The 24,343-nt window shown below is 44.6% G+C and overlaps 1 protein-coding gene across 4 annotated transcripts in view; it reads right to left on the reverse strand.

Annotated features, from left to right (window-relative positions):
- Positions 1–456: 456 nt before the first annotated feature.
- Positions 457–24,343, reverse strand: part of LOC140455137 (hepatic and glial cell adhesion molecule-like) — a 66,998-nt gene continuing 43,111 nt past the window's right edge. For all 4 annotated transcript variants that reach the window (XR_011952781.1, XM_072549805.1, XM_072549806.1 and 1 more), the window contains one exon: positions 457–2,672. Coding sequence is in view for 3 of the 4 variants with exons in the window: in XM_072549805.1 (XP_072405906.1) it covers positions 2,521–2,672 (152 nt within the window). In the remaining variant the exon portion in view is untranslated. The remainder of the gene's footprint in view (positions 2,673–24,343) is intronic.

Consider the following 24,343-nt stretch of genomic DNA (forward strand, 5'->3'; position numbering starts at 1 on the left):
AGGCTTAGCATTCTGTTTAGTTGCTCTTGGATTGGAGTTGATGTTTTCTCCTGTACACCAAGCTGAGTAAACAGAAGGGAAACAGCTTGCTCCGTCTCTCCCAAACAAGTTAACGAGAAAACGCAGAGGTAGAACTGGCTGCAAGGATCTGCCATTTCCCCTTAGCTGAAATATTTTGGGAATGTTGGAAAGTCAAATATCAGCATTTCCAACTGACTCTAATCTAAACTCAAGACTGATTTGAAAATCTCATCAATTGTACAGATGGCAGTATTATGAAAATGTTGAAAGAACGTTGACTGGACTGTCAGCAGACTTCCCATTTTATTGCTGAGGTTAAGTGATTGGTCCATTTTTCTGTTTCATTTCTTTAAATAAACATGAACGCTCTGCAGAGCTGTATCATCTTGTCTGTTGCATGAAACGTGTGTTTGGGATTAAAGAGATATACTTGAATTTCACATAATAATATTTTATTGTCCAAAATACATTTGTTCCTAATGAACAAGTTATTTTTATAAGCTTGAAGAAACATGGTGAAAGTTTCTGGACAGTAGCAGAAGACAGAAATAAACTGACTATTTCTCATGATTGAACATTCCCATTTACTGTGTGGCTTGTGAAAGTCCAGTGCACGCTTGTGTTTAGCCATAACACTTACCAAATGGGCAAGCAAGATACTCAATTCAAAGTTAGTTAGGAACAAGCAACAAAGGCTGGAAGCACCAATGCTCCACTGAAAAAATAAATTAAAAATAAATTCAAGGAGCATGGGATTGACAGGAGGAGGAGATTTCAAAACACGCGATTTAGATGTCTGAACGCATAGCTATCATCCAGTTACGTACAAGACATTGAATTTTGGAAGGGCAAGAGACATCAATCACAGGTACAGTTTGAGATAGAGCAGGGTGAGGTGGATACATTCCAAGCAAGGATGAAAATTTCAAAAACTGGCATCACTAGATTAAGAGTTAAAATAACTAGTTAAATTCATAACACAAATAATAACACAATATAATAAATACTTTAAAGTTATGTACAGGTTATATTACTCACATATAAAATTGGGATCTTACTGAATTCACCAGAATGCTCTTGCAACTTGGGACTGTTCTTTCTTCCTTCTATTTTCCCATGTTACAGTGGCTGGCACAATACTGTTTGACTACTTTCCATATCAACCTTCATTATTGGATTTACAGTCAGCTACCCCTTCATGCCACTAACCCTCGGTCATTTTTCCAGGTTGGGCAGCAGTACCAATAAGCACTTGGTGCATGTGCACCAGTAGCTGGGTTCCTCTGGTGGCCCACAAGTCCTGGCAGTGGGACTTGCTACTCGGAGCCGCACACTGAGCCACACCTGCTCCAGGCTGTGAACACTAGTGCCATATGTTACTAGAACTGGGGAGTGCTAAGCCTGTGTGGCGTCTGAGCACAGAGGCAATTCTGAGGCACTGACTTGAATTTCAGTATGAATTTTGTTGCATCGGGAAATGTATGCGGACATGTTCAATTAGAGCTTTCACTATGAGTACTTTCCTTCAGTAATTGTTAACACTGGCGTAACTAGATGCCATGTTAAAAAGGATTCCACAGAGTAAATGCAGAGAACCTACTTCTTGTTGCAGGGAAATCATAAAGAAGGAGGCAATATCTTAAAATTATAGCCACATCAATTAGAAAAGCAATAGCGATGTCTTTTCACATGGATAGGATAGGTTAGTGTAAATTCACAAATTATTCTGCCCTTAGAAAGGATATGGATGCTGGGTTGGGTGGGGGGGGGGGGGGGGGGTCGATTACAGTGTTGAAAGTTTTTAAGAGTAGTACGTACAAGATTCTGAATGAATGGGCTTGATTGCATAGACATAGCTGTTTCTACTGGTTGGCAAGTCAGGAAAAAAAACAACATAGGCCTAAGTCTATGATACGCAAAGGGGGTTGGGCTTACTTTATCACTGCATCCATTTAAGACTGGGTTTACACAAACCTTTGGTCCCTCAGGGAATTGAGGAATGTGGGGGTAGTGTCCTCACCTCTGAGCCAGGAGAGCCAGAATTCAAGACCCACCTACTGCCGAGATTTAGAATAACATCCCTGAACAGGTTGACGAGAAAATGTATCTTAGATGCTGTTCTATCCTTTTAAGGAGATTTTTGGTAGGGAAATGGAGCCTAGGAGTTAAACTACAGATCAGCTGTGATGCAGCTGAATGATGGAACAGATCTAATGGTTTGAATGGGTTCCTCCTCTTCCGCATGTCGCTATCTTAAAGCTCAAAATAAGGGATGTTGGACATTTCAAATGAAAGAAAGCAGATAATGCTGCAAGTGTTCAGTCAGTCAGATAGCATCTGTGAACAGAAACAGAGGTAACAGCTTGAATGAATTAACCAGCAAATGAAACCCCAACATTATTTCTCTCTTTGCACTGATGCTGTCCAACATGTTGACTGCATTGAGATATAGTTCCATTGCGGAAACTTCAGGATGATTGATGTAATATCACGAGCTGCTCAGGCGGGTCTAAAATAAGGTTGTAGGAAACCGCTGCATTCTCTGCTGAAAAAGGCACAGATTCTTCTGTTCCTCTTACACTGAAGAGAATCGTATTTCAGTTTTCTCAGCGTACCCAGTAGTGGTTCACTTCTCCCGAAACTTTCGTAATCTGTTGGTTAGAAACCAGCATTCTGAGAGTTACTGTTGTATCCCATTTCACATGAAGAGCCTAGCTCCCAAGGCTTTGTCAGCTTAACAATTATTTATACACTGGACATTTATACACTAGGGGAGAATAAAATGAGAGAAGAATTCAGCTCCCCTGTGAGGCCCCACTCTGCGGAAATAGTGTCTCTTCCTTCTCTGTCAGACCGTCTGGTGCAGAAGGAAACATTCTCAGTTGCTAATAAACAAAGCCTCCCAGCATGTCAGCTCAACTTCACCAACATAAATCAACTTGGTTTCAGTTCAGAGTCGAGAGTGCGGTGCTGGAAAAGCCCAGCAGGTTCGGCAGCATTTGAGGAGCAGGAGAGTCGACATTTCGGGCATGAGGAACCTGATGAAGGACTGCTCCTGCTCCTTGGATGCTGCCTGACCTGCTGTGCTTTTCCAACACCGCACTCTCCACTCTAATCACCAGCATCTACAGTCCTCACTTTCTTTTAGTTGGATTCAGTTCAGCTCACTTTAGGAACTACACGTCTAAGTTCCACTTATGGGCAGCACGGTGGCACAGTGGTTAGCACTGCTGCCTCACAGCGCCAGAGACCCGGGTTCAATTCCCGCCTCAGGCGACTGACTGTGTGGAGTTTGCACGTTCTCCCCGTGTCTGTGTGGGATTCCTCCAGGTGCTCCGGTTTCCTCCCACAGTCCAAAGATGTGCAGATCAGGTGAATTGGCCATGCTAAATTGCCCGTAGTGTTAGGTAAGGGGTAGATGTAGGGGTATGGGTGGGTTGCGCTTCAGCGGGGCGGTGTGGACTTGTTGGGCCGAAGGGCCTGTTTCCACACTGTAAGTAATCTAATCACTCTCGCAGTGGAAATATTTGCATCCCCCTGTTCTCTGATCTCAATAGTTCTTCGTCAGAACTGAGGTAAGGAGGAATTTCTTCAGCCAGAGGGTGGTTAATCGGTGGAACTCATTGGCACAGAGGGCTGTGGAGACCGAGTCACTGAGTGTCTTTGAGACAGCAATTTAGATAAGTCCCTGATTCATAAAGGAATCAAGGGTTATGGGGACAGAAGGCAAGAGAATGGGGTCAAGAAATACATTAGCCATGATCGAATGGTGCAGCAGACCCAACGGGCCGAATGGCCTAATTCTGCTCTGTTATCTGATGGGTCTGATAATATTCTGATTGTTGCTAAAGTAGCATCACAGAAATACTCCAGCCCAGAAAAAGGAACATTTAAGCTGTTCAGATTTATTCCTGCAATTAATTGTTCATAACTTCAAATTGAAAAGTTTACATCCCTTTGCATATTTTTAAAAAATTTATCTTTCAGGGCTCTTTTTTCCACCAGCCCATTTTTATCCCCTTCTCTTCATGTCTCTTTCCATGCCTGGTTTGAGTCAAATTCATCCCTCTCCAACATTCCTCTGGACCTCTTACACTTTTTGATAAAGTCCGAGCTTATCGCCGTGATGTCTAGTGAATTTTCTGACTGATCTTACCCAAATTTTACTCATGAATTACCCAGCCTGCTCCTTTGCTGTTCCTGACATCCAATTTCTGCCCCATCTTACTGTGCGCCAATTCCAGATTAACATGCTGTTCTACTCAAAGACAGGCACCACTTGCATCAATGCAGTCTCTCAACAGGCCAACAGAGAGGAGGGCTAGCAGAGGAGCTCTTGCCAGCACTCTCTGCTGCCTGGCCTGAGATCGTCATCAAGTCAGTGCCATCTCCAGGGTGCCGACGTCACCATCCACTAAAGTCCCTGCTGTCTCTCAGCACTGTTACTAGCTCACATTTCTGACAAATTACTGTGCAAATAACATTCAAACTGAAAGGTTCAACAAAGAGCCTAATTATTCCCACATGCAGCAAGATGCAGCCTTTCAGGAAGATGTTGGCTAATAATATAATTGACGTCAATTCATAAAGAGCATTAACCAGTTGTTTTGATATAAAGGACAGATGACAATATTTTATAATCTCCTCAGTTATGGGGAAGAAAATGGCTTACATATGTATATGCGACAATCGTTCCAACTTAGAGACAAATACATAAAACTGCCCTCTGTAAAACCACCATTCTAGGCCTTGACTTTTGTCTTTTTCAAGTAGATTAAAAACCAGGTCTTGAGAAGATTAACAGGGCATTATAACTCACCACATCACCCATATCTCAGCCTATTACCCTCATGGGCGGCACGGTGGCACAGTGGTTAGCACTGCTACCTCACAGCGCAGAGACCCGGGTTCTGTGTGGAGTCTCCCCATGTCTGCATGGGCTTTCTCCGGGTGCTCCGGTTTCCTCCCACAGTCCAAAAATGAGCAGGTTAGGTGAATTGGCCATGCTAAATTGCCCATGCTAAATTGCCTGTAGTGTTCGATGTAGGGGAATGGGTCTGGGTGGGAGGGTCGGTGTGGACCGATTGGGCCAAAGGACCTGTTTCTACACTGTAAGTAATCTAATCTAATATTATTTCACTGATGTAACCACATTGAACAGAGTTGAATTTAGTTGAGCCAGCACTGACAGACTTAACAGTTACTTGACATTCTTTATGTGTTTCAGATAAGAGGTTCTTGTGGGAATGAGAGAGATTCACAGTTGGTGTGTACCTCCCAGGTACCAGGGTTTGTGATGTCTCTGATCATGTTTTTGGGATTATTGAGGGGGAGGGGGAGCAGCCCCAAGTCATGGTACATATAGGCACTAACAACATATGTAGGAAGAAAGGTGGGGATCTAAGGCAGAAATTCAGGGAGCTAGGATGGAAGCTTAGAGTTAGAACAAACAGTCGTTATCTCTGGTTTGTTGCACATACCACGTGCTAGTGAAGTGAGGAACAGGATGAGAGTGGAGCTGAACACGTGGCTGCAGGGATGGTGCAAGAGGGAGGGTTTTGGATTCTTGGATAATTGGGGATCTTACTGGGGAAGGTGGTACCTCTACCAACAGGATGGTCTTCACCTGAACCATAATTGTACCAAGATCCTGGGGGGAAAATTTGCCAATGCTTTCGGGGGAGGGGGTGTTTAAACTAATGCAGCAGGGGGATGGGAACCTGAATTGTAGTTCCAGTGTACAGGAGGTTGAGGGTGGTGAGGTCAGGGATAGGTTTACAAGGTCGCAAGAGGGCACCAGCAGTCAGGGTGTTGGTTTGAAATGTGTGTACTTCAATACCAGGAGCATCCGGAATAAGGCGGGTGAAGTTGCAGCATAGGTTGGAACCTGGGATTTCGATGTTGTGGCCTTTTCAGAGGCATGCCTGGAGGAAGGACAGGAATGGTTGTTGCAAATTCTGGGATTGAGATGTTTCAGTAAGAACAAGAGAAGGGGGTGTGGCATTGTTAATCCAGGGTAGTATTACAGCAGCTGAGAGAGCACTTGAGGACTCATCCACTGAGGTAGTTTGGGTTGAGGTTAGAAACAGGGAAGGAGAGGTCACCCTGTTGGGAGGTTTCTATAGGCCTCTGAATTGTTCCAGGGATGCAGAGGAAATGACAGCAAAGATGATTCTCGATAGGAGTGAGAGTAACAGAGTAATTGTTATGGGGAACTTTAACTTCCCCAATATTGACTGGGAATACTCTAGTTCAAGTAGTTTAGATGGGTCAGTTTTTCTTCAATGTGCACAGGAGGGTTTTCTGACATAATATGAAGACAGGCTAACAAAGGGCGATGCCATATTAGATTTGATATTGGGGAATGAACATTTGGAGGTAGGTGTGCACTTTGGCGATAGCGATCACAATGGCAGGGATAGGTATATACCGCAGAAAAAGAGGAAGAACTGGGGGAAAGGCAATTATAATGTGATTAGACAAGATTTAGGATGCATAGGATGGCAATGGAAACTGCAGGAAATGGGCACAATTGAAATGTGGAGCTTAGTCAAGAAACAGCTCCTGCGGGTATATGCCTGTCAGGCAGGGAGGTAGTGTCAAGAGAGGGAGCCATGGTTTACTGAAAAAGTTAAAGCTCTTGTCAGGAGGAGGAAGAAGGTTTATGTGATGATGAAGCATAAAGGCTCAGTTAGGGGGCTTGAGAGTTATAAGTTAGCCAGAAAAGAGAGGGCCAAGAAGAGCCAGGAGGGGACATGAGAAGTTGGCGGAGAGTAGTGGGAAGTTATGTATGAAATCTGATGACATAGGGGAAGTGTTTAATAAATAGTTTTCATTAGTATTCACATTGGAAAAGAGCAATGTTAGTGAGAATATGGAGATACAGGCTACTAAATTAGATGGGAATGCGGTTGACAAAGAGCAATTTTGGAAGAACTGAAAATAGACATGACCTCTGGGCCGATGGGATTCATCCTAGGATTCGCTGGAAAGCCAGGGAGGAGATTGCAGAGCCTTTGGCTTTGATATTTATGTCATCATTGTCATAGGAGTAGTGCCAGAAGACTGAAGGATAGCAAATGTTGCTCCCTTGTTTAAGAAGGAGTCAGGACAACCCTGGTAATTATAGGCCAGGGAATCTTACTTTGGTTGTGGGTAAGATGTTGGAAAAGGTTATAAAAGATAGGATTTATAATCATCTGTAAAGTCAACATGATATTGTGAAGGGTAGGTTGTGCCTCACTAACCTTATGGAGTTATAGAGTCATAGAGTTATAGAGATATACAGCATGGAAACAGACGCTTCGGGTCCAACCTGTCCATGCCGACCAGATATCCCAACACAATCTAGTCCCACCTGCCAGCACCCAGCCCATATCCCTCCAAACCCTTCCGATTCATGTACCCATCCAAATGCCTCTTAAATGTTGCAATTGTACCAGCCTCCCCCATATTCTCTGGAAGCTCATTCCATACACGTACCACCCTCTGCATGAAAAGGTCGCCCCTTAGGTCGCTTTTATATCTTTCCCCTCTCACCCTAAACCTATGCCCTCTAGTTCTGGACTCCCCGACAACAGGGAAAAGACTTTGTCTATTTATCCTATCCATGCCCCTCATGATTTTGTAAACCTCTATAAGGTCACCCCTCAGCCTCCGATACTCCAGGGAAAACAACCCTAGCCTGATCAGCCTCTCCCTGTAGCTCAGATCTTCCAACCCTGGCAACATCGTTGTAAATCTTTTCTGAACACTTTCAAGTTTTACAACATCTTTCTGATAGGAAGGAGACCAGAACTGCACTCAATGTTCCAACAGTGGCTTAACCAATGCCCTGTATAGCTGCAACATGACCTCCCAACTCCTGTACTCAATATTCTGACCAATAAAGGAAAGCATACCAAACGCCTTCTTCACTATCCTATCTACTTGCGACTCCACTTTCAAGGAGCTATGAACCTGCACTCCAAGGTCTCTTTGTTCAGAAACACTCCCTAGGACCTTACCATTAAGTGTATAAGTCCTGCTAAGATTTGCTTTCCCAAAATGCAGCAACTCGCATTTATCTGAATTAAACACCATCTGCCACTTCTCAGCCCATTGACCCATCTGGTCCAGATACTGTTGTAATCTGAGGTAACCCTCTTCGCTGTCCACTACACCTCCAATTCTGGTGTCATCTACAAACTTACTAACTGTACCTCTTATGCTCGCATCCAAATCATTTATGTAAATGACAAAAAGTAGAGGACCCAGCACCGATCCTTGTGGCACTCCATTGGTCACAGACCTCCAGTCTGAAAAACAACCCTCCACCACCACCCTCTGTCTTCTACCTTTGAGCCGGTTCTGTATCCAAATGGCTAGTTCTCCCTGTATTCCATGAGATCTAACCTTGCTAATCAGTGTCCCATAGGAACCTTGTCGAACGCCTTACTGAAGTCCATATAGGTCACATCTACTGCTCTGCCCTCATCAATTGTTACTTCTTCAAAAAACTTAATCATGTTTGTGGGAAATGATTTCCCACGCACAAAGCCATGTTGACTGTCCCGAATCAGTGCTTGCCTTTCCAAATACATTTACATCCTGTCCCTCAGGATTCCCTCCAACAACTTGCCCACCACCGAGGTCAGGCTCACCGGTCTATAGTTCCCTGGCTTGTCTTAACCACCCTTCTTAAACAGTGGCACCACGTTTGCTAACCTCCAGTCTTCTGGCACCTCACCTGTGACTATCAATGAGACAAATATCTCAGCAAGAGGCCCAACAATCACCTCTCTAGCTTCCCACAGAGTTCTCGGGTACACCTGATCAGGTCCTGGGGATTTATCCACCTTTAACCGTTTCAAGACATCCAGCACTTCCTCCTCTGTAATCTGGACACTTTGCAAGATGTCACCATCTATTTCCCTACAGTCTATATCTTCCATGTCCTTTTCCACTGTAAATACTGATGCAAAATATTTATTTAGTATATCCCCCATTTTCTGTGGCTCCACACAAAGGCTGCCTTGTTGATCTTTGAGGCGCCCTATTCTCTCCCTAGTTACCCTTTTGTCCTTAATATATTTGTAAAAACCCTTTGGATTCTCCTTAATTCTATTTGCCAAAGCTATCTCATGTCCCCATTTTGCCCTTCTGATTTCCCTCTTAAGTATACTCCTACTTTCTTTATACTCTTCTAAGGGTTCCCTCGATCTATTCTGTCTATACCTGACATATGCTTCCTTCTTTTTCTTAACCAAACCCTCAATTTCTTTTGTCATCCAGCATTCCTACACCTACCAGCCTTTCCTTTCACTCTAACAGGAATATCCTGTCTCTGGACTCTCATTATTTCATTACTGAAGACTTCCCATTTTCCAGCCGTCCCTTTACCTGCAAACATCTGCCTTCAAACGTTCTTGCCTAATACCGCCAAAATTAGCCTTTCTCCAATTTAGAACTTCAACTTTTAGATCTGGTCTATCCTTTTCCATCACTATTTTAAAATGAATAGAATTATGGTCGCTGGCCCCAAAGTGCTCCCCCACCTGCCCTGCCTTATTTCCCAAGAGTAGGTCAGGTTTTGCACTTTCTCTAGTAGGTACATCCACATACTGAATCAGAAAATACTGGGCTGAGAAGTGGCAAATGGAGTTTAATGCGGAAAAGTGTGAGGTAGTTCACTTTGGAAGAAGTAACAGGAATGCAGAATACTGGGCGAATGGTAAAATTCTTGGCAGTGTAGATGAACAGAGAGATCTCAGTGTCCAGGTACATAAATTCCTAAACGTTGCCAACCTGTTTGACAGGGTTGTGAAGAAACCATATGGTGTGTAGGTGTTTATTGATAGGTGGGTTGAGTTTCGGAGCCACGAGGTCATGCTTCAGCTGTACAAGACTGCAGCTGGAGTATTGCGCGCAGCTCTGGTCACCGCATTGTAGGAAGGAAGTGGAAGCTTTGGAAAGAGTTCAGACAAGATTTGCTGGAATTTGCCTGGTATGGAGGGAAGGGCTTACGAGGAAAGCTGAGGAACTGAGTCTGTTTTCTTTGGAGAGAAGAAGATTGAGAGGCGACTTAATTGAGTTGTATAGGGAGAGCCTTTATCCTCGGATGGTAAAGGCTACACAAGGGAACATAGCTTTAAATTGAGGGGTGATAGATTTAGGACAGATATCAGGTAGCTTCTTTAGTCGGAGAGAAGTAGGGGTGTGGAACGGCTTGCCTGCAACACTAGTAGGGCGTTTAAATGGGCATTGGATATACATATGGATAATAATGGAACGGTATAGGTTAGATGGAATCAGATTGATTTCACAGGTCAGAGCAACATCCAGGGCCGAAGGGCCTGTATGTTCTTTGTTTCGTTCAATAACAGCTACTCTCTGGTGTTCTTTCTGAAGGATAATGAAAGATTAAATACAGACTTCGTCTCTGTCTCTACTTTTCCTGAAATGTCATTTGACTAATTCAAAACTGATTTACGAAAGCTGATCCTCTCCCTCCGATAGACATACTGTCAAAATAAAATCAAAGAGGTTTCACATATCTCAAGGCATCTCAAAAGGGTTTTTACAAACAACATTGAGCCTTTGAAATGCTCTCTTATGTGAGAGCCAATTATGTCACAGTCTCTTCCTTGAAAAACCATTCTTTTCCAATGTTTGTTCCATGATAACTGTGTTCCTGGACATGGAGCAGAACCCCTTAGCTGCTCTTCAAAATGATGCTCTATGTCGGTCAGTTGCTAGCACAGATAGAAACCAAGAGTATAGTCTCATCCAATAGCCAGACAGTGCAGCCCTCCCTCAGAACTGCAAAAAAGTGTCAGCCTCGGTGAAGCTCAGCTCTTTAGAGTGTAATTTGAACAGAGGAGTTTCTGTCTCAAAGGCCAAAGTGTTATCCAATGAAGAACATGGTGCAGTAGTGGACCACGGAGTTTCACGAAAACTCAGATGGATACCCTGCGAACATTTGGGCCCACAACAGAATGAGCCTCTAAGTCTGAGAGTCAACTATTAAATTGCAATCCAGTGATTCCGAACAAATTAGAAAGGGATGATCACCTTATTGGGATTGTATTATAGACCAGGTAAAAACAGTGACTGCAGATGCTGGAAACCAGATTCTGGATTAGTGGTGCTGGAAGAGCACAGCAGTTCAGGCAGCATCCAAGGAGCAGCGAAATCGACATTTCGGGCAAAAGCTCTTCATCAGGAATAAAGGCACTGAGCCTGAAGCGTGGAGAGATAAGCTAGAGGAGGGTGGGGGTGCGGAGAAAGTAGCATAGAGTACAATGGGTGAGTGGGGGAGGGGATGAAGGTGATAGGTCAAGGAGGAGAGGGTGGAGTGGATAGGTGGAAAAGGAGATAGGCAGGTAGGACAAGTCATGGGGACAGTAACTGAGCTGCAAGTTTAGAACTAGGGTGAGGTGGGGAAAGGGGAAATGAGGAAACTGTTGAAGTCCACATTGATGCCCTAGGGTTGAAGTGTTCCGAGGCGGAAGATGAGGCGTTCTTCCTCCAGGCGTCTGGTGGTGAGGGAGCGGCGGTGACGGAGGCCCAGGACCTCCATGTCCTCGGCAGAGTGGGAGGGGGAGTTGAAATGTTGGGCCACGCGACGGTGTGGTTGATTGGTGCGGGTGTCCCAGAGATGTTCCCTAAAGCGCTCTGCTAGGAGGCGCCCAGTCTCCCCAATGTAGAGGAGACCACATCGGGAGCAACGGATACAATAAATGATATTAGTGGATGTGCAAGTAAAACTTTGATGGATGTGGAAGGCTCCTTTAGGGCTTTGGATAGAGGTGAGGGAGAAGGTGTGGGCACAGGTTTTACAGTTCCTGTGGTGGCAGGGGAAAGTGCCAGGATGGGAGGGTGGGTTGTAGGGGGGCGTGGACCTGACCAGGTAGTCACGGAGGGAACGGTCTTTGTGGAAGGCGGAAAGGGGTGGGGAGGGAAATCTATCCCTGGTGGTGGGGTCTGTTTGGAGGTGGCGGAAATGTCGGCGGATGATTTGGTTTATGCGAAAGTTGGTAGGGTGGAAGGTGAGCACCAGGGGCGTTCTGTCCTTGTTACGGTTGGAGGGGTGTGGTCTGAGGGCGGAGGTGCAGGATGTGGACGAGATGCATTGGAGGGCATCTTTAACCATGTGGGAAGGGAAATTGCGGTCTTTAAAGAAGGAGGCCATCTGGTGTGTTATGTGGTGGAACTGGTCCTCCTGGGAGCAGATCCAGCAGAGGTGGAGGAATTGGGAATACGGGATGGCATTTTTGCAAGAGGTAGGATGGGAAGAGGTGTAATCCAGTACGGGATGGCATTTTGTAGACCCCCTAACAGTCAGGGGGAAATTGAGAAACAGATTTGTAAGGAAGTCTCAGTTATCAGTGAGAATAATAGGGTGGTAATAATATGGTAGGGGATTTTAACTTTCCAAACATAAACTGGGACTGCCATAGTGTTAAGGGTTTAAATGGAGAAGAATTTGTTAAGTGTGTACAAGACAATTTTCTGATTCAGTATGTGGATGTACCTACTACAGAAGGTGCAAAACCTGACCTACTCTTGGGAAATAAGGCAGGGCAGGTGACTGAGGTGTCAGTGGGGGAGCACTTTGGGGCCAGTAACCATAATTCTATTCATTTTAAAATAGTGATGGAAGAGGATAGACCAAATTTAAAAGTTAAAGGTTTAAATTAGGGGAAGGCTACTTTTGATGGTATTAGGCAAGAACTTTCAAAAGCTGATTGGAGGGAGATGTTCTCAGGTAAAGGGACGGCTGGAAAATGGGAAGTCTTCAGTAATGAGATAATGAGAGTCCAGAGACAGTATATTCCTGTTAGAGTGAAAGGAAAGGCTGGTAGGTGTAGGAATGCTGGATGACAAAAGAAATTCAGGGTTTGGTTAAGAAAAAGAAGGAAGCATATGTCAGGTATAGACAAAACAGATTAAATGAATCCTTATATTGTATAAAGGAGATAGGAGTATACTTAAGGGGGAAATCAGGAGGGCAAAAAGGGGACATGACATAGCTTTGGCAAATAGAGTTAAAGAGAATCCAAAGGGTTTTTACAAATACATTAAGGACAAAAAGGTAACTAGGGAGAGAATAGGGCCCCTCAAAGATCAGCAAGGCAGCATTTGTATGGAACTGCAGGAGATGGCGGAGATACTAAATGAGTATTTTGCATCAGTGTTTACTGTGGAAAAAGACATGAAAGGCATAGAATGTAGGGAAATATATGGTGATATCTTGAAAATATCCATATTATAGAGCAGGAAGTTCTGGATGTCTTGAAACTCATAAAAGTGGAGAAATGCCCAGGACCTAAAACTCTGTGGGAAGCGATTGCTGGGCCCCTTGCTGAGACATTTGTAAGATTGATAGTTACAGGTGAGTTGCCAGGAGGTTGGCTAACATGGTGACAGGAGAATGTGCAAACTCCACACAGACAGTCCCCTGAGGCTGGACTTGAACCTGGGCCCCTGGCGCTATGAGGCAGCAGTGCTAACTGCAGTGCCACTGTGCCACAGGTTAGCCATGGAAAATGCAGGGGACATGGCTGGGATGCTGCATGGAGGATTGGTGCAAGATTGATGGGCCAACTGGCATCTTCCAGCGCTTTAGGGATTATATGACACTCAGGTGACTCAATCAAGGCAAACAGTCAGATCCTGAGAACAAAGACAAGTATTTGGTAATAGGAGACTTTTTGAATGGATTGGTTTCATTTTACTGGAATATAGAAATTGGATCACAGGGTGGTTATAGTCATCAGTTTGATATGTTCAATTAGTCTCATACATCACAAAGGTACAGCACACATAAAATCCTTTCAGAGAGTTTTCAGATTTAATTTAGTATACTCAGCAAGGTTGAAAACAAAGTAAAGTCTCGATGAGACTTCTTACATGAAATCTTACTCCAAATGTTTGCATGGCTGTGTTGTTTCACAGATGAGGTCTTGGACTGTCTGCTATGAATATGTAAAGCTTTACAGACAGCAGGCAAGGGATCTCAACATTTCAGCTGAAAAAGCTGGGCAGTCAGTTCCTCAAGGACAATGCAAAAACAATGACTGCAGATGCTGAAAATCAAACACTGGATTAGTGGTGCTGGAAGAGCACAGCAGTTCAGGCAGCATCCAACGAGCAGCGAAATCAACGTTTCGGGCAAAAGCCCTTCATCAGGAATAAAGGCAGTGAGCCTGAAGCATGGAGAGATAAGCTAGAGGAGGGTGGGGGTGGGGAGAGAGGAGCATAGAGTACAATGGGTGAGTGGGGGAGGGGATGAAGGTGATAGGTCAAGGAGGAGAGGGTGGAGTGGATAGGTGGAAAAGAAGATAGGCAGGTCGGACAAGTCAAGGAGACAGTAACTGAGCTGGAAGTTTGAAACTAGGATGAGGTGGGGGAAGGGGAAATGAGGAAGCTGTTGAAGTCCACATTGATGCCCTGGGGTTGAAGTGTTCCGAGGCGGAAGATGAGGCGTTCTTCCTCCAGGCGTCTGGTGGTGAGGGAGCAGCGGTGAAGGAGGCCCAGGACCTCCATGTCCTCGGCAGAGTGGGAGGGGGAGTTGAAATGTTGGGCCACGGGGCGGTTTGGTTGATTGGTGCGGGTGTCCCGGAGATGTTCCCTAAAGCGCTCTGCTAGGAGGCGCCCAGTCTCCCCAATGTAGAGGAGACCACATCGGGAGCAACGGATACAATAAATGATATTAGTGGATGTGCAGGTGAAACTTTGATGGATGTGGAAGGCTCCTTTAGGGCCTTGGATAGAGGTGAGGGAGGAGGTGTGGGCACAGATTTTACAGTTCCTGCGGTGGCAGGGGAAGGTGCCAGAATGGGAGGGTGGGTCGTAGGGGGGTGTGGACCTGACCAGGTAGTCACGGAGGGAACGGTCTTTGCGGCAGGCGGAAAGGGGTGGGGAGGGAAATCTATCCCTGGTGGTGGGGTCTTTTTGGAGGTGGCGGAAATGCCGACGGATGATTTGGTTGATGCGAAGGTTGGTAGGGTGGAAGGTGAGCACCAGGGGCGTTCTGTCCTTGTTACGGTTGGAGGGGTGGGGTCTGAGGGCGGAGGTGCGGGATGTGGACGAGATGCGTTGGAGGGCATCTTTAACCACGTGGGAAGGGAAATTGCGGTCTCTAAAGAAGGAGGCCATCTGGTGTGTCCTATGGTGGAACTGGTCCTCCTGGGAACAGATACGGCGGAGGCGGAGAAATTGGGAATACGGGATGGCATTTTTGCAAGAGATAGGGTGGGAAGAGGTGTTATCCAGGTAGCTATGGGAGTCAGTGGGTTTGTAAAAAATGTCAGTGTCAAGTCGGTCGTCACTAATGGAGATGGAGAGGTCCAGGAAGGGGAGCGAGGTGTCAGAGGTAGTCCAGGTAAATTTAAGGTCAGGGTGGAATGTGTTGGTGAAGTTGATGAATTGCTCAACCTCCTCACGGGAGCACGAGGTGGCGCCAATGACAATGACTAGGACTCAGGAACTAGGTCGGCTTTAATCTGACTGTTGCCATTTCATTAGAAGAGAGGAGTTGGTCACAGAGGGAAGGACAGGTTGGTAAATTGATTTAATACTCGTCTCTATTGAAGTTCTTCAACACAGAAAACCTCACAGCAGCATTTTAGATCAAATTTCACCCAAAGGCACGGGCAGCTTTGTAGCTTTGGCCAATCTCATGTCTCTTTTGATAGCATCCTTGAAATCAGAGCTCTGGCTGCCTCACTGGCGTATTGGCACATGCTTCCTCCTCGTATGGAATAGCCACCTTTCATTCTTTGCTCTTGCCCAAAGCCAGGCAAGCAATTTCTACTTAATTAAGACTCATTAGCAATACACCGGAATGCACTGTTTCATTGGTTACTTCATTTGGACCATCGCTACTTAAAGGAATAGGGCTTAGTCTTTGTAACCTCTTGTAACTGATGGCTCTGGCATCACTTGGTGAATCGTGTTGCACCCCTTCCAAGACCATAACCTCTTACAACACCTCTTCCTAAGTTCTCCAGCTGGGACTGAACCAGAACCCTGTACAGCTGTAGCTTAACATTCAGTCCTTTGTACCTCTCCCCTCTTTAAATGAAGAACAATGTTTTGGTAATAAATACTGGTCTAGCTAATGATGCCGACAGACTCTATGATTGAATAGCTTTAAAATATTTGAGTACTCTTTTAAGTTCAGCTTTGTCAATACCCAGTAACCTTGTATGCTTTTTTTGCTGTACTTAGAAACCTAAATCTCTCAGCTCACTTTCACAATCTAGCATTTTGACATTTTGAAACAATTTTGAAGTAACTTCACAGAGGCCAGTATCGCGTCACCAAGCTACCCTTTATTCACACGCGCAAACTACTTGACACAGGTCTGGCTTCCTCACAGCCAGCTCTCAGAGTGAACAGAATCTCTGTCACTCATCTTTATATGTATCAGCTAGGGCTCCTTGATTGGACCAGATTAACTGCCCCAATCAGGGAACTCATATTCAGTGAGGCCCATCTGGCTGACCTCGCTCTAATCACTACAACTTTGATCGCACTACCTCAGTTTCAATGTGAGTGATCGCATACTACCCATTTTGGTCCCCATCTATTACACATCAGCTCTCTCATTTAATCAACCAATGACTTTGTGAAAATCTTTGCTTGCATCTACACTTTCCTGTGTACCCTCTCCTTGTGCCATCAACAAACTTGGATGTAGATCATAAAATCCCTACAGTGTGGAAACAGGCCCTTTGGCCCAACAAGTTCACACTGACCCTCCAAAGAGTAACCCACCCATCTGCATTTAACCCCTGACCATTGTGGACAATTTAGCATGGCCAATTCACCTAATCTGACACAGCTTTGGATTGTGGGAGAAAACCCACACAGACACAGGGAGAATGTGCAAAGTCCACACAGAGAATCACCTGAGGCTGGAATCAAACCAGGATCCCTAGCACTATGAGGCAGCAGTGCTAACCACTGAGCCACAGTGCCGCTCTAAATCACTCTTCTTGTAGATTGGCCATGTCAAGATAAAGTGAAAAGTGGAGTCTACCAACAGATCCCATGGGTATCACCAGTGGCCTGCCAATTTGAGTACCCATTATTATTAGTTTCTGAATCCTGCTTCCTAACTAATTCTTGACCCAGTGGACTGACTCTTTTGTGACAGCACATGTCTAATTCTCTTCCAGGCAGCTTCTTTGCTCTCTGGAATGAACACTGGACTTTAAGGTGTTCCCTATGGTTACCAGACCAGTTGTAACTAGAAACAGGTTAACCTGTCTTCTGCTTTCATAGTTAGTATTCACACCAACATCAAAACCAACACCCTTTTTATAAGACCTGGGGTTTGTAATGTTTTTGGCAAAGAGCAGGGATATTTGCCCAGCAGCAGAGTGCAACAATGTTGTCGAATGTAATGTACGGGCAAGCAACGAAATGTGAAAAGTCTAATCAAACCAATTATCATGTACTGGCAAGCACCACAAACTAATTCCAAACAACTACCACTGCAAATACAGAGACTAACGAATAGAACTGCTATTTGTAGTCTCACATTCTCAGAATGTTTCAATGCACATCATGAACTATATCAGTACTTCTGAACTTCATCACATTATAGGGAAATGTGTCAACCAACTTTCACACAGTGACAACTTCCCTGTTTGTCTTTTGACAAAGCTCCATGTGACCTTGACAAGGGAACATAGAGCCTCAGCGAAACTTCCCATTCAATGAAAATTGCTGTGAAAATGCTGCACTTCCTCAGTATTAAAGGTTGCAATTTACCAAATGTCCTTAAGCAGCACCTTCCAAACTTACAAGCACTTCCATCTAGAAAGTCAATGGCAGCAGATACATAGGAACACCATTACCTTCAAGTTCCCCTCCAAGACACACACCATCCTAACTTGGAAATGTATTGCTGTTCCTTCACTGTTTCTGGGTCAAAATCCTAGAACTGCCCAGAATGGCATTGTGGGTCTACTTATAGCATGTGGACTGTGGTGGTTCAAGAAGGCAGCTCACCACCACCTTCTCAAGAGTAACTGGGGACCGACAATAAATGCTGGCCCAGCCAGTGATGCCAATATCCCATGAGTGGAAAAGAATGTACAGCCTGGATTACATGTCAAATCCTTGGAGGTGGTACCTGAACTGGGCATTTTATTTGTTTCTTTCGAGCTGGGTGTAAAATATATTCTATTTGGGAAATGAGAAGCAACTTGTGCCTGGTTTTATGACTTAGCCTTCGTGTTTCCCCAGAACAAACCAAATTGGGTCCACTAAAAAAAATCCTGTTGAAGTTAATATGACAAAATCTAGCTATGCAGGTAGGTTTACTGTAAACAGACTCTCTACATGTTTGTGTACATGTAAACCTGTGTGCCCCATGGGAAACAGAATGCTAAGGGTAGCATTAAAGAGGGTGGTTCATTTAGTACAGTAGTCATGATGGCAGTTTAGTGAATAGATATATAATCCTCTTTGTTGTGAGTTGTTTAGAGGAATATCTCTCCATATTTCACATGAGAGAGCTGGACAATGCAGCAAATGTGATAAGATAAAAGGAAAGCACTGAGTGGGTTCAGGATCTGAAAGAATTGCAGGGTAACCTTGATTATCCGAATATTGATTATCCGAATTTCGGATTATCTGAACAAGATCTCAAGGTCCCGAAGCTTGGGTAAACTGTATTAAGCAAACATTCGATTATCCGAACAAAATACTCCCCCACCTGGGTCATTCGGATAGTCAAGGTTCCTCTGTACATGAATACAAACACATTTTCCATGTATGGGTTGTGATCATGAGAATTATGCTGCAAATAGTGACTCTGGTCCAGTTATTGTTGTATAGACAAATCATAGCTGACGGCTCACAGCTGTTGAAGAAAGACATATTTGACAACACTTTTCTCCTCTCACACACTCATTCTTGGACTAATTACAAGAATGCCAAATGCCAAACCAATATTTATACAGAATGAGAGGAGGGTTCTAATGCTGGGTCTGTAGGCTGTAAGTTCCAATGACAAAACATGCCCTTTTGATTGTTCACAACAAGCAAGGTACATACCGTACCAAACCAGTCTGCACTTGCAAGATGCACAACAAAAGTGTTCAAAATGAGATGCGATTCTATAAATTGGGCAATTGCAAGATGTCCCCGAGAGGATTACAGCAAATTAGGATTGACAGCCAGGCTCTCAATGTGGCTTAGACTGGAAGCTACATATTAAAACACAGGACCCTGTTCTGTGCAGACAGAAAGAACATATACAGACACCACAGCTGTTTCAACTTTAAACAGGTGGTAGCTATTTGCTGGTGCGTTTCTCAGAGCAATACCCTGTCCAGAGACAGCCTGCCTGGCTTACAATGTAAACAAAGCTTGGCAGTTAACATTCGATCAGCATCAGTGCGTGTATTTTCCATGTGTCAGAGTCCACTTTCCAACCAATCAGCATTCTTCTCTCATGCTGTCTAAATGATTAATTACTTACGTTATGGAAACAGGCCCTTCGGCCCAACAGGTCCACACTGACCCTCCAAACAGCAACCCACCCAGACCCATTTCCCTACGTTTACCCCATTCACCTAACACTACGAGCAATTTAGCTTGGCCAATTCACCTAACCTGCACATTTTTGGACTGTGGGAGGAAACCGGAGCACCAGGAGGAAACCCACACAGACACGGGGAGAATGTGCAAACTCCACACAGATAGTTGCCTGAGGCAGGAATTGAACCCGGGTCTCTGGCGCTATGAAGCAACAGTGTGAACCACCAATGTTGGTTTTCTCTTTGAATTGGTACTTTCGTGTTTGATTCTAATGAGTGGAGGACGTAAGACTTGACAAAATATCTCTTATTCAGCAATACTCAAATTCTAAATTACCTGACATCCATTATTGATTCTTTAGGTCAGACTGGGTCCTGTCAGACACTTCTCCAGCATACTGAGGCTGCTTCACTTCAGAACAGCAATTTGCATTTGAGTTAAATGGGGATTTGTTCAGTTATAGGATCCTCCTGGTGCCTCATTGTATGTAAATATAATCTTACACAAGTAAGAGACAGCTGTGGTTTGTTTTCTTAGATAGCATCAAGCTCTAATGTTTGCTTGTTTCTTTGATATGCCACTGTACTGTGTTTGTGACTATATATAAAGATGTTTTTATGAATAACGTATACTTTTGAAATTAAAAAACAGTCCTGTAACTGGCTCCGACAGTTACAGACTTCGAGGCAAGAGGAGGAATATGACAGCCACTGCCCCAAGCACTGTCCATATCTGTGTCTCTCAGTGATTAGTACGGCATAATTATAGAGTCATAGAGATATACAGCATGGAAACAGACCCTTCAGTCCAACCCTCCATGCCGACCAGATATCCCAACCCAATCTAGTCCCACCTGCCAGCACCCAGCCCATATCCCTCCAAACCCTTCCTATTCATAATATCCATCCAAATGCCTCTTAAATGTTGCAATTGTACCAGCCTCCAGCACATCCTCTGGAAGCTCATTCCAGCCACGACCACCCTCTGATTGAAAAAGTTGCCCCTTAGGTCTCTTTTATATCTTTCCCCTCTCACCCTAAACCTATGCCCTCTAGTTCTGGACTCCCCGACCCAAGGGAAAACACTTTGTCTATTTATCCTATCCATGACCCTCGTAATTTTGTAAACCTCTATAAGGTCACCCCTCAGCCTCCAACGCTCTAGGGAAAACAGCCCCAGCTTGTACAGCCTCTCCCTGTAGCTCAGATCCTCCAACCCTGCCAGCGTCCTTGTAAATTTTTTCTGAACCCTTGCAAGTTTCACAACATCTTTCCGATAGGAAGGAGACCAGAATTGCACACAATATTCCAACAGTGGCCTAACCAATGCCCTGTACAGCCGCAACATAACCTCCCAACTTCTGTACACAATACTATGACTAATAAAGGGAAGCATAATAAACGCTTTCTTCACTATCCTATCTAACTGCGACTCCACTTTCAAGGAGCTATGAACCTGCACTCCAAGGTCTCTTTGTTCAGCAACACTCCCAGAAGTTTCCTCATTTCCCCTTCCCCCCACCTTGTCCCAGTCAAATCCCTCGAACTCAGCACCGCCTTCCTAACCTGCAATCTTCTTCCTGACCTCTCTGCCCCCAACCCACTCCGGCCTATCACCCTCACCTTGACCTCCCTCCACCTATCGCATTCCCAACACCCCTCCCCCAAGTCCCTCCTCCCTACCTTTTATCTTAGCCTGCTGGACACACTTTCCTCATTCCTGAAGAAAGGCTGATGCCCGAAATGTCGATTCTCCTGTTCCTTGGATGCTGCCTGACCTGCTGCGCTTTTCTAGCAACACATTTTCAACCCACATTTCAAAAGTTCTTGCCTAATACCGTCAAAATTGGCCTTTCTCCAATTTAGAACTTCAACTTTTAGATCTAGTCTATCCTTTTCCATCATTATTTTAAAACGAATAGAATTATGGTCACTGGCCCCAAAGTGCTCCCCTACTGACATCTCAGTCACCTGCCCTGCCTTATTTCCCAAGAGTAGGTCTAGTTTTGCACTTTCTCTCGTAGGTACATCCACATACTGAATTAGAAAATTGTCTTGTACACACTTAAGAAATGCCTCTCCATCTAAACCTTTAACACTTATGGCAGTACCAGTTGATGTTTGGAAATTTAAAATCCCCTCCCATTACCACCCTATTATTCTTACAGATAGCTGAGATCTCCTTACAAGTTTGTTTCTCAATTTCCCTCTTACTATTGGGGGGTCTATAATACAATCTCAATAAGGTGATCATCCCTTTCTTATTTCTCAGTTCCACCCAAATAACTTCTCTGGATGTATTTCCAGGAATATCCTCCCTCAGCACAGCTGTGATGCTATCCCTTATCAAAAATGCCACTCCCCTTCCTCTCTTGCCTCCCTTTCTATTCTTCCTGTAGCATTTGTATCCTGGAACATTAAGCTGCCAGTCCTGCCCATCCCTGAGCCATGTTTCCGTAATTGCTATGATATCCCAGTCCCATGTTCCTAACCATGCTCTGAGTTCATCTGCCTTCCCTGTTAGGCCCCTTGCAGTGAAATAAATGCAGTTTAATTTATTAGTCCTACCTTGTCCCTGCCTGCCCTGACTGTTTGACTCACTTCTGTTCTCAGCTATACCCATCTCAGATCGAATCTCTTTCCTCATATTTCCCTGGGTCCCACCCCCACCTTACTAGATTAAATCCTCCCGAGCAGTTCTAGCAAATTTCCCTGCCAGTATATTAATCCCCTTCCAATTTAGGTGTAATCCATCCTTCTTGTACAGGTCACTTCTACCCCAAAAGAGATTCCAATGATCCAACAATGTGAATCCTTCTCCCATACACCAGCTCCTCAGCCATGCATTCATCTGCCATATCCTCCTATTCCTGCCCTCACCAGCTCGTAGCACCGAGAGTAATCCAGATATTACTATCCTTGAGGACATCCTTTTTAAATTTCTGCCTAACTCTCTGTAATCTCCCTTCAGAGTCTCAACCTTTTCTCTTCCAATGTCATTGGTTCCAATGTGGACAATGACCTCCTGCTGACCCCTCTCCCCTGTGAGAACATCCTGCACCCTCGCTGAAACATCCTTGATCCTGTCACCAGGGAAACAACGTACCATTCTGCTTTTTCTCTGCTGGCCAAAGAAACGTCTGTCTGTACCTCTGACTACAGAATCCTCTAACACAATTGATCTCTTGGAAGCCAACATACCCCTTGTTGCATTAGAGCCAGTCTCAATACCAGAAACTTGGCTTTTCGTGCTACGTTCTCCTGAGAATCCATCACCCCCTACATTTTCCAAAACAGCATACCTGTTTGAAATGGGTATATCCACAAAAGACTCCTGCACTAGCTGCCTACCTCTCTTACCCTTCCTGGAGTTCACCCATCTATGTGACTGTATCTGAGACTTTCCCCCCTTCCTATAACTGCCATCCATCACATACTGTTGCTGTTGCAAATTCCTCACCGCTTCTATCTGTCTCTCCAACCAATCCACTCGAGCTAAGAAGATTCGCATCCAACAGCATTTACAGCAGATATAATCCGCAGTAACCCTTAAACTCCCACATCTGACAAGACCCCGGAATTCATTAAATCAGAGGAGGCTAAGACGTAACCTTGTCGAGCTTTATAAAATTATGAGGGACATGAATAGGATGAATAGCCAAGGTCCTTTTCCCCAGGGTAAGGGAGTCTAAAACTAGAGGGCACAGGTTTAAGGTGAGTGGGTGAAATTTAAAAGTGACCTAAGCGGCAACATTTTCCCACAGACGATGTATGGAACCAGCTGCCAGAGGAAGTGGTACAATTATACTACTCCAAGTCTACACTATACCTCAATCATTTCTCAAAATATTTAATGTCGTGGCCTCAACCACTTTCTGTGGCAGAGGATTCCATATGCTCACCCCACTCTGGGTGAAGACATGTTTCCTCATTTCTATCCTAAATGGCCTACCCCAAATCCTCAGATGGTGATCCCTGGTTTTAAACTCCCATCATGAAAATCCTTCCTGAATCTACCCTGTCTGATCAATCCCATCTAGATATTTCCCAATAACTTGATTTAAAGTTAAATGTAAATGGATTCTTATGACTTAGAACTTCCCAGAGTTTGTGTCTATGAGAATGTTTCATTGTGATCAGCTGTTACAGATGACATTTTTAATTCTTACACAGGAATGATGTGGGCATTGCTGGTAATTATTCCCTCTGCCTTTAATTGTCCTGGAATTGAGCGGCTGTTTCACCAGGCAGTTAAGAGTCAACCGCATTGCAGTGGGTCTAGACTCTGGCGAAGGCCAGGCTGAGTACGATGGCAATAAAGGAACACCATGAACAAGACAGGATTTTCTGGCAACGAAATTCTGGTCTCTCTCCTATCGGCAGGATGTTGTGAAACTTGAAAAGGCTCAGAAAAGATTTACAAGAATGTTGCCAGGGTTGGAGGATTTGAGCTATAGGGAGAGGCTGAATAGGCTAGGGCTGTTTTCCCTAGAGCATTGGAAGCTGAGGGGTGACCTTATAGAGGTGTATAAAATCATGAGGGGGCATGGATAGTGTAAACAGAAAAAGTCTTTTCCCTGGGGTGGGGGAATCCAGAACTACAGGGCATAGGTTTAGGTTGAGAGGGGAAAGATATTAAAAAGACCTAAGGGGCAACATTTTCACGCAGAGGACGGTGAGTGTATGGAATGAACTGCTAGAGGAATTGATGGAGGCTGGTACAATTACAGCATTTAAAAGGCATCTGGATGGGTACGTGACTAGGAAGGGTTTGGAGGGAT

Source organism: Chiloscyllium punctatum, chromosome 30 (genome assembly GCF_047496795.1).
Source record: "Chiloscyllium punctatum isolate Juve2018m chromosome 30, sChiPun1.3, whole genome shotgun sequence".
Taxonomy (NCBI): domain Eukaryota; kingdom Metazoa; phylum Chordata; class Chondrichthyes; order Orectolobiformes; family Hemiscylliidae; genus Chiloscyllium; species Chiloscyllium punctatum.